An 11506-nucleotide genomic window follows, 5' to 3' on the forward strand; every position below is an offset into this window, starting at 1 on the left:
CCAATCTTAAGAGACAAATAAGCAATTTTCCTCTTATATAATAATGGGTTAAGTTAATAAAATGGGTAGCTCTCACCAGGACTACTACTTCTAGCAACTAACTTGAAATTGATAGAAAATATTCAAAGATTATAATATATAAAGGGAATGATATAATTACATACAACATATTTTTGTACCGGAAAATCTCCCGACGAGCGTTAACATAGAAAACTGCAGCCACCTGGTCACAAAAACTGTGGATAAGAATAAACCTCTATTTATAATCTCTCTCTCTCTCTCTCTCTCATGAAATTCAAATGCCTCATCCACAGCACCTCAGCATTCAGAAATACATTCTTTTATTTTTTCCTAAGATTTTATCTTATTGAATTTCGAAAGGAACCGATTTCTAACTGCAACCAAATACCGAGGGGGAATTTTCTCACTGTTGAAAATGCAAATCTCTAGAATAACCAATATCCGTAAGGAGCAGTGTCTTTCATATGCTAAACTGTGTGCTCACAATCATCGCATGCAAAATTCTATTGATCCTCAAAATCTATTGTCTAAGTTAGCGTTTTCCAACCTTATAGCGGCACCCACTAGAAGGTCATGGCGTAGCTTCCTAAGGCTGGGTTTAGACCAAACGAGCACGAATTCTAAAGCATAAAACACATAGAAACAACCCGACATGTGAAAAAGCATGATGAATTATGTTTCCAAAAGTGTATGGAGTGTTCGATTTTATGACTTCAGAGCTTCTAAACTGGATTTATCCAAATTTTTATTAATCTTTGTTCAGAACAAGCATTCGCTCATTAGGTCTTGCCCCAGCCTTGAATAGACTAAAATTCAGTGATTATCTGCTTTCATAGAGCATCTTCTCTTTCAATTCAATTCTTTATTAGTGAATAAAAAATAATGAATTTAACGTTGTAGCTTGCTCCTGTTTTACATTCCAATATTGTGACGCTTGTAATTTAATAGTGATCGAACCAATGTGAAATGTGATTGGGTTGTTGCAGGGCAACACAGTGCTGACAGTGTGGGGCGTGCGAGGAGGGTTGCGGGGGGCGTCGGTTGGGGGCGACCCAACGGAGGGGGCTCGTCGCTCCCTGCGAGTGACGGCTGTCGTTCAGCCAGCGTTCGCCGTGCTCTGGTTTCTCGGCGTGTTGGCTCTCGAAAACGCCTCCTCCCTGCTCCTCTCGCTCCTCTTCGTCACCACCAATGCCTTACTTGTAAGTACAACATCACCACAACATGTGTTACATAACTACGACACACATAGGTGACAAGTACTCCCAGAGTAGCTCGCCTTGTGGAATTGTGACCATGCCCTTGCTCACACACGTTCGTGGTTTACCGTGTTTTCAGTCATAATATAGATGAACATTTATTAACTGAACTATTCACAAGATAAACTGAATTCTATCAAAATAAAGAAGCTCCATTTCACCTACGGCATTAAAACGTTTCATACTTGGATGAACTTAGAAGATTGGTTTCATGTATTCATTGTATTCCATGAGAACCTATAATAAGATTTGATAATACATAGCATTATTTCCATATAATTAGATTAATTCATTTCACAATCAGTTGTCGAGAGGGAACTGTTCGGCTTGATCCATTCAACTTCAAAAAGTTTAAATTATATAAATTTCATAATTTAATTAGACTATAATTATGTTCATTATTCAAAAAAAGTTCATTTTTGTTCCACATGATACCCAAAGTAAGCTCAGTAAGATCATTTTATCATCCCTATAGCAAACACATTTTTCACCAAGTAATCATAGATTTTTGTTATCATACAGAACTGGTTTATCTTCGGTTGGTGGCTCCGAGGAGAGCCTTCCGATGAGGAGGAGGACGACGAAGAAGAGGAGGAGATATTTGAGGAGGTGTGCCGGGTTCTGCTCAAAGATTGTGACGCTAATGCCGCCTGGCGGCGAGAAGCCGAACTACAAATGGACCCAATTTGCACCATTTCGTCTTGAGTGGGTCAAAAGTGTCCCTCCCCCTCCGCCAAACACCTCCGCCCAGCCAAAGACGCTTCCACATAGTTCGTTGCTAACCGAAACTGGAGCTAAAACGAACATCCTGTCCAAAGTAATCTTTAGATAATATTGTGCTATTTTCTTAGACACAATGACTGTTTAGGATCCAAAGTACTCATATAAGAGAGAAACTCTCTCTAATTTTAGTTGAATCACGCATCACTTTTTGGAACATCTTTCGATTCTTACTGATTTTTCCATCTCATCATAAAAACTCACTCTCATAAAATAATAGAAGCGATCGTTGGAACATGGAACGTGAGGAAGTGAATGAAAATGAAAAATTCACTAGAGCGGAGAAAGCATTATGTTATTATAATTATATATAATTTCAAACTTTGTTGGTCATGTACTATAAGGTGTACAGTTATGTATAAGGTAGATTCTTCTGAAATGTGATATAATTCCAGAAAAAATAATGAAATGGATAGAGGAAAGGAAGAATCCACAACACTGTGAAGAATAGATTGAACTCAAATATTTGGATCTTCTATCTCCGTTTATTCAATGCAACCTACGCTGAATCCACAGTGAATCTTCGCATAATTTGTTCCAATGAACTCATTCACTGCTAAATATTTGTTTCATCAAGATGAATTCTAAACAGTCATTCTCTCTAGTGTTTTCTATGTCACAAATAAGTGAGATTACAGCAGGAGAAAAACTATCAAGACTCGTTAATGGTAGGTGAGATGCCATACTCAGTTTTAGTGCTTTGTAATAAAATATGTACATAATCTTGAAAAAAATGCCTTGTCGAAAAATAAATTATTTCTGAATAAGTAGAGCCATCACTTTGTTTCCATTCAATTCTGTGTTTCAACTCAGATCCCAACTATAATAAAATCGACTATTTAAAAAAGTATTTTTTGAAAACTACTAATGCTGAAATGATCCAGCATTTTGAATATGCATGATTGGATATAGGATAGTACATAATCCTTTAATGCAGCTATAAATTATTTAAGTCAATAATCTAGTGATTAATCTTAATGGAAAACAACCTAATCATTGAAAGCATATAGAAATGACTCTCTTCAAGGAACGTTTGTTTACTATAATTTTTTATCTTGCCATCCTCCTATATGAACATTAAAGAATAAGGAACAAATTCACAGTCGATTATTATCAAAAGTAGATGGAAATGAATCTGATCAGTGAAGCAATAATTAGAATGTGAGACTAGGAGAAAATGGTATAGGAAAAAATGGCTAACGAGAAAAGAAGATGATAACGATTTCATAAAAAACATGAAAACATAAAATCAATAGTCTCAATTAAAAATAAAATAATAATATACTAGTCCAAAGCTTTTGAGTTTCAATTCATGAACGGAATTTCAAAATTTGATATTCTTGAGAGTTTAAACAATTCCTCGTGACTCAGAAGCTGAAACCTTTTTTGAATTTGAAATACAATAAAAAAAATATAAATTCAACATCACAGAAGTAATCCTCAGTTTTCTAATCGAATTCGTTCTTATTCTGATGCTTTTTGATGTGAGAGATCTAATCTTCTATAGTGAGAAGTTCAATATTCCAAGTGGTGATAATAACGTAATTATAATGGCTCATGATATCCAGTTCTTATTTCATAGTAGATCTATTCTAAAAGCTTATTTGCTCTGTGAATACAGTGAGACACAACTTTAAAATAATCATTCTAAACAAGTTTGCCTTCAAATCTAAAGTAATTTATTACAGATAATACAAAATGTGGATTTAAACTATCGTATTCTATGTTGTTCCAAAAATAGTAATTTTAATCATCTGAGAGATTGAATTTATTAATTATTGTTAATTATGAATTGTTAATTATGAATGTATAAAATTTGTTGTTCGAGTGTTAATAATCATGTTGAATAATTCGATGTCCAATAATTACGATTTCAATTGTTGTTGTTTTTCTTGAATCTGTATATTGTGAATTTCTTTGGTATTTTATAAGAGTAATTCAAGACATAAACATTTTACATTGTACAGTAAACATTGAACAATAACCCTGTTGACGAATTTCTTCTTTATCTTTATTGATAAGTGTTATTTATATTTATTTCATGAATAAATTTACCGCTACTTTGATGTTGGTTGTTTGTTTTTTCGAAACCTAAAGGATGAAGATTGATTGTGGATATAACCCTACAATTAATGATAGAATTTCCAAATCGATCTTTTAGAGATTGGATAATAACTAGCCTACTTCCCTCTGGAAAAAAGTGTTCTAAATATAAACTCGATTCTTATAAGACTTATAAGACTAGGCTCGATGCACACTTGCATCATTTCAAGTCGATGTTTCACGACCAGAGCGACAACTAGGTCACTGGATAAAAGTTGTTAGAAGTACATACAGTATATGGGTTCCGGACGGAGCAGTTCACAGCGTCGCACGCCCGCTTACGCTTTGCGTACGCTCTGCTGACGCATGCCAGCCGCCACTTTCTTTACGTCTTTCTTTTCTTTCTTTTTTTACATCTTATCAAGTGAATAAGTCAAATATTATTGAATATAATTGAATATTATTGGATATCAATTAAATCGATCAATTCAATCAATTTTATACTAGTAGTTCTGAGAACAGTAGACCTTCAATTAATGAATAATTTTTCAATTTAAAATGTCAAGAAAAAATCCTAAATAAATAAAGAGCTTTCTGTCCTATCGTACCGTGACGTGTCGTCCCGGAATGTGAGTGTGAGCGCTGTTATCAGGTCTGGCTGCAACTGTCTACAACGTTGATGGAAAGATACAATAATTTTCAAGATGTTCGATGTTTTTGAACGGGTAGTATTATAGTCAACTGTCTACTAACGTTGATGGAAAGATAAATTTACAAGATGTTCGATGTTTTTGAACGGGTAGTATTATAGTCCACTAGACAGCTGATTTATGATGAATAATTCTATAGTCTGATTTTTACGATAATATTGGCGTATGAAGGAGGCTCCTTTTTCCTTTTATATTCTCCTTGAAGTGCAAAATTTCCAAAAACCTTGTTTATACATCGACGCGCAATTGAAAAAAGGAACATAACTGTCGAATTTCATGAAAATCTATTACCGCGTTTCACCGTAAATGCGCAACATAAAAACATATAAACATTTAAACATTTGAACATTTAAACATTCAAACATTTAAACATTTAAACATTCAAACATTTAAACATTTAAACATTTAAACATTAAACATTTAAACATTTAAACATTTAAACATTTAAACATTTAAACATTTAAACATTTAAACATTTAACATTTAAACATTAAACATTTAAACATTTAAACATTAAACATTTAAACATTAACATTTAAACATTTAAACATTAAACATTTAAACATTAAACATTTAAACATTTAAACATTTAAACATTTAAACATTTAACATTTAAACATTTAAACATTTAAACATTTAAACATTTAAACATTAAACATTTAAACATTTAAACATTTAAACATTTAAACATTTAAACATTAAACATTTAAACATTTAAACTTAAACATTTAAACATTAAACATTTAAACATTTAAACATTTAAACATTTAAACATTAAACATTAAACATTTAAACATTTAAACATTTAAACATTTAAACATTTAAACATTTAAACATTTAAACATTAAACATTTAAAACATTTAAACATTTAAACATTTAAACATTTAACATTTAAACATTTAAACATTTAAACATTTAAACATTTAAACATTTAAACATTTAACATTTAAACATTTAAACATTTAAACATTTAAACATTTAAACATTTAAACATTTAAACATTTAACATTTAAACATTTAAACATTTAAACATTTAAACATTTAAACATTTAAACATTTAAACATTTAAACATTTAAACATTTAAACATTTAAACATTTAAACATTTAAACATTTAAACATTTAACATTTAAACATTTAAACATTTAAACATTTAAACATTTAAACATTTAAACATTTAAACATTTAAACATTTAAACATTAAGAGAAATGCCAAACCATCGACTTGAATCTTAGATCTCACTTCGCTCGATCAACAGTTCACATCATTGTCGCCTGATAAAGTACACATTCATATTCAAACATTCGGTGAGTTTCAAAATGAATAACTAAAATCAATATTTAAAGCTCATGATTCAATTCTTTACATGTTTCCACATTTTTATTCCAAGTCCACATAATATTCATTCATTTACTCATTTATTTATTTATTCATTCAATTATTCATTTATCTATTTATTTATTCTTTTCATATTGCGTAGTATAAATGTATAAAATGCGTTCATATAAAAATTTTAGCGAAAGTTTAATGGGTCGAAACGGATGGAAATCATGAATGGTAAACACTTGGTGAATTTTTCTATGAGGATTTGGTTGAAAGCACGTTCCAGAAAGTTGAAACTTGCGTTCATCAAGCGTTACTTGCTTTTGTGTGTTTGTGTGTGTGATTGCGCTTGCGTCGGTGTTTGTGCAAAGTGAACAGGATAAATCCGGTAGCTAGCCGCGGATGAAAGCTGCTGGAAAAACAGAGAGGAGTGCATTATTTGTTGACGTTGAAAGTAGGGCTAGGGAGACATGATGACGTTCGCAGAGTTAATTGATTCCTTATGAAAACATTTGCTCTTCGTCGGAACAAGGATGCTGCGGGCTGTTCCATGGTAGAATGAGAGAGAAGATGGCAATGAATGTAGGTGTGAGCGAGAGAGAATTCGAGGTTCTGTTGGTTTTCGATAACAGTGTAGTCGGCAGAAACCTTTTACTAGTCCGACAAACGCATGAAAGATGGAGCGCGGAAGCCGCCGTCATTCAAAATGTAAATGCGAGATGTCTGTTCCAATACGAATAGGAGTACGCCTAGGGCTGAACTCTCTCAGAAGCATGATCGAATGGTATCAACAGTTATCGAGTTTTCAAGTGTAAACGGCTCCAAGAAATGTCAATTGAAAGCTCTTCTCACAACACAGGGGAACAGCATGATCTGCAACCACCAACCATACCGTACTTCTGTACCACGTTCACAAAATGACAATCAGTTGGATTGTTATCGGTGAATAGCACTCATGATTACGATCCGCACATCCGCAATAGCAGCATCACTATGTCAATACAATTTCGAGTTGACTTTTAACAGTGCTCGCAAACAAGCGTTCGCAATGCCCCACCCAATTATTGGCAATACTCAATGATGCATCAATTTGAAATTCAAAATACGACAGCTTTCGTCGAATTCTCTCTGTTACGCAACGGGATTATTATACTGCTATGGTGATCGGCCACTGTAATTGATTCACAATTATGCAGAATGCATTCGTACACTGCCTCATTAATGTGACATTCTGTGTTGGTTTAGTGACAAAGCTTGCTTGGGAAGAACTTAATTCACCTTGATTTGCAGGTTGAGCTTATGCATTAATCATCGATCGAAAACTGGATAAAAGTGATCCTAGATTTCAAACTGGGTCAAACGCACCTCAATTCAATTTTTAAATTTGTGAAACACAGCTTCTATTCCAGTCAATACTTTCGTGAAAGCTTTCTAGGAGCTTAATGTTGAGGAAGCTCTCTATAGGAAAATGCAAATGATACTGCTATATTATCATCTGAAGAGAATAATTTTTAAAAGATGAACTCTTATTGACAAGCTGTTCAATATTGTTCTCAATAACTGATCAAAGCTTACTGTCACTTTTTGTGTAGTTGAGAAGTTGATACTGTGGTAATTATTAATATTGAAATTAGACGAAGAAATTGTCAAAAACCACAGATTTTTTGATAGTTGGAAAGACCGGTTTCGGTTGTTACACCATTGTCAATATCTGATAAACTAAAAAGTTATGGCTTATAAAAAATAATTATACTACCTCAATGTCTATCAATTCCAGTTTAACTATTTGGCTGAACTTTCACTAGTGAATCATACATTTTTATTGTTGGAAAAAGATCCACTTTTCCAAAATATTAACGTTAACAAGCTTAATCCTGCGGATTGCTCTACTCTTCTCCTCTTAAATAAGTCTCTTGAACCGTACAGCAAAGTGGAGTCCTTCAGGCCGAAAATGGATCCGCACTGGAGACTGGATGAAGTGGAGAAAGGGCCTGAGCCTGAGCTATCTCTAACAAGCCGTAATAACAGGATTCCTGTCTGCTTAATGATTCTGATCTGTTGTTAATACCTTTCAGAAGATGCTTTCCGCTTGAAGGACTAAGAATTATCGGCACAAAGTATTGTTCAAAGCTCTTAATTGGACGAGGGTATTTGAAAATTAATTTCAGACAAGCTCTGTTGTTGCACTAACCTCTGTTTGAGCGACCTCTCTTTGAAGAGAACGATCAAGACCTGTCTGAGCCGGGTTGCTGGTTGCTGCTAGATTAGCTCGTCGGGCAATTTTAGCTACGTTCAAAGTTTGAAACCTCTCCTCCAACAAAGGGTAGTAATTAAAATCTTCATAGTCAACTGACAGCTACTCGCTTTTTCAACTGTTTCGAATTGTTTTTCACGATTCGTATATTCCTCTATTCAGTTATTTAATCTACGGATAAAGCAGTGCATAGACTGCAGACATGTTCTACTCCAATTTATCAATATATAATAATTTAGTAATTTGATTCACTCTCTCTAATACGATTGATCGGTATCAAATCCCATCCAGTGTTACAAGAGCCATTTTATCCAGGTATCGAGCAAGGTATTTACTTAAAAACAAATGCAAGTGCCGTAGAAAGATGAGGAAGAATTATTGGAAATATCGCATCACTCTCACTCAGATTACTGATCACTCTCAACACCTTTGATATTTTTTTCTAATTTGTTGTGATGATTCTTGATTCAAGAATAAAAAATATCAAATACTTCTAATTTACATCTAGAGCATCTTCAATTCCATAGATATCAGGAATAAGCTCTTCATTATTCAGTATCTATTCACCTGGGTAATGATAAAAATCGAACAAATACTGACAATGGGGATAAATATAATACCAAAACCTATTTACTTGTTTATCAGTCAGAGAACGGAAATTGGAATGTTGTTTCTGAAAGTCAAGAAACCATAGACACACTTATTGATAAATTGATATCTGTGATTAAATTTCCTCGTAAAAATTCCCCCTTGAACCTTGGATGAAAGAAGGTAGTTGAATCAATAAGCGTTCGTGATAGAATGCATGATAAAGTTGAAAAATACCCTTATAATGTAAATTTTATAAATAAATACAAAACTTCCCTGAGCCCTGCCTACATACCTGGGTTCTTTCACTTCCCTGTCACACCTTTTCCCTTTCTGATATACCTTTGCTGCCTATTACATGAGAAACCATAGTTGGCAGGGTATTTTTCCCCTTTTTCTTCCAGCGCACCACATCATTTTAGCAATATTGTCTTTTTTATTGTGTTATATCTATTGCAATTGTTTTTTGCTATTGTGCTTTTCTCATTGTATTTTTGTGTGTTGTGTATAAAATCAACACCTGATGTATAATATCAGGGACCGAGCTTCGCTCTGGAATACAAAAGTATAAAAACTTTATTACAAAAGAAAAAATTATAATAATATGCAAAGTTCATACAGAAATTCTCTATCTATAATAACAGTGAATTAACATTAATTCCCAGAGGAGTGCAAATATTGCCCTCACAAAGGTCTGGTTGCACTAAAGCCGGTTAAATTTCAATCCTGAATAATTCCACGTGAACCAAATCAGAGAAGACCATTTCAAAAATATGGTTTTACTGGAATTGATCAGGATTAAAAATAACATGGCTTTTTTGCAACCGGCACTAAGTACCTGATTCAATGATGACAAAAGTTCAACAGCTGAGTAATAATTTTGAAACAGTCCCACACACATGAACTCGCACACTCACTTCCATCATGAACAGATGACGAAATAATTATTATCAGCTGTTTTTCCAAGGATAAATGATAATAATCCTTTTAATGTCCTTCTGCGAGTTTTACCAGGGATGAGACCAATTGCAATCGAGTTTTTATATGATAAACCTACTTTGTTCTGAATTTCTTGAAAATCCTTAGAGCTGTTTTCGAGATCTGGTAAAATACAAACATATAAACATCTAAACATTTAAACATCTGAACATTTAAACATCTGAACATTTAACATCTGAACATTTAAACATATAAACATATGAATGAAAATTTCTCTTTTAATAGTTTAGGATAAAAATATAAACAGATATACAGAAATTGCTCGCTTAATATAATAGGATACACAGCTGAATATTGTTACAACCAGTTTAATAATAAACTACTTGTAAACAACTGAAAGAATGCAATGAACCCCAGAGTCGGCGGATCATATCAGCAGCTCAACATCATGAAAGAAATCAGGTTAAGAAAATTCAATATTTGAGAGAGTCAAGAAAATAATAATATATTCCTTAAAACAAATATGAAACTCAAAAATAAACCAATATTGTCACAAAGTACAGAATCACAAACGATTGCTATAGAATTGAATTTAGAGTTCATGAACTTAGGAAGTAGCGCTACCCCATTAATATTCCACTCGATGTTTTGGAAGATTTCCAAGTTATCAATTTGCAAAGAGGATAAATATTAAATTCGTTGTGCAAGCAGGTTGTGTTTCAAGCTATCTTCAAGTTAAAAGATTATTTTAACATAAATAAAAAAAATAATATGTAGTTGAAGAAAATGTAGAAATTTGATGATGCAGCTTACCGAAATTTAGAAGGAGTATACTTTACTTTGCTGTGTCTTCATGATGGTTAGTCCAGTTTACTTGAATTCCATGATCGAGTAGTTAAATTCGTTGTGCAAGCAGGTTGTGTTTCAAGCTATCTTCAAGTTAAAAGATTATTTTAACATAAATAAAAAAACCTGTAGGCCTATAGACAAATAACAATCTGATAATTCTACATATAAAATTATTACTTGTTAAAACAAGCTTTGTAGAGATTTGTAAAATTAATAACAAATAAAAAAAGGTACATATTAAATTGAGAATGAGATTTCCAGAAAATAAAATAAATTTAGAGACATCAAAAAAGTAAGAAAGAACAGATTTAAAATAATAAAAATTGAATAATATTGAGAATTAGGTCATTGGATGGTTGAACAGGTTAGGTCTAGTCAGAAAGCAGAAAATAATAATGTTTTGTGATTTAACTTTAGTTTATGAGAAAAAAAGATATTCAATGAATTAGGAATAATGATCAAAATATACAGAAATATTACAAGATTTTAAAAATAATATAGATGAATTTTCCAGAGCATGTGAACGTGATAAAATAAGTCTACAAGCCAATTCAAGATCTACACATTTAGAAAAAGGTTTTAAACTCACCCAGCTGGGTTTGAAAATAGACTCAATCAAAACATTAAAAGGAAAGAAGGCCGAAGCCTATTTTTGCAATATTAACTCATATTGGCAGATAAAATATAAATAAGTGGAAAGCAGATATAATTTTCAAGTCAGACCAAAGCCAAAAATTGAAGA

General features: G+C 32.5%; 1 protein-coding gene across 7 annotated transcripts in view; it reads left to right on the plus strand.

Annotated features, from left to right (window-relative positions):
* Positions 1-3564, plus strand: part of LOC111053237 — a 285465-nt gene extending 281901 nt beyond the window's left edge. For all 7 annotated transcript variants that reach the window (XM_039424319.1, XM_039424323.1, XM_039424321.1 and 4 more), the window contains 2 exons: positions 1008-1220; positions 1800-3564. In XM_039424319.1, coding sequence (XP_039280253.1) covers positions 1008-1220; positions 1800-1982 — 396 coding nt within the window. In that variant the 3' untranslated portion in view covers positions 1983-3564. The remainder of the gene's footprint in view (positions 1-1007; positions 1221-1799) is intronic.
* The last annotated feature ends 7942 nt before the right edge of the window (positions 3565-11506 follow it).

This window comes from Nilaparvata lugens, chromosome 3 (genome assembly GCF_014356525.2).
Source record: "Nilaparvata lugens isolate BPH chromosome 3, ASM1435652v1, whole genome shotgun sequence".
In the NCBI taxonomy this organism is placed as follows: domain Eukaryota; kingdom Metazoa; phylum Arthropoda; class Insecta; order Hemiptera; family Delphacidae; genus Nilaparvata; species Nilaparvata lugens.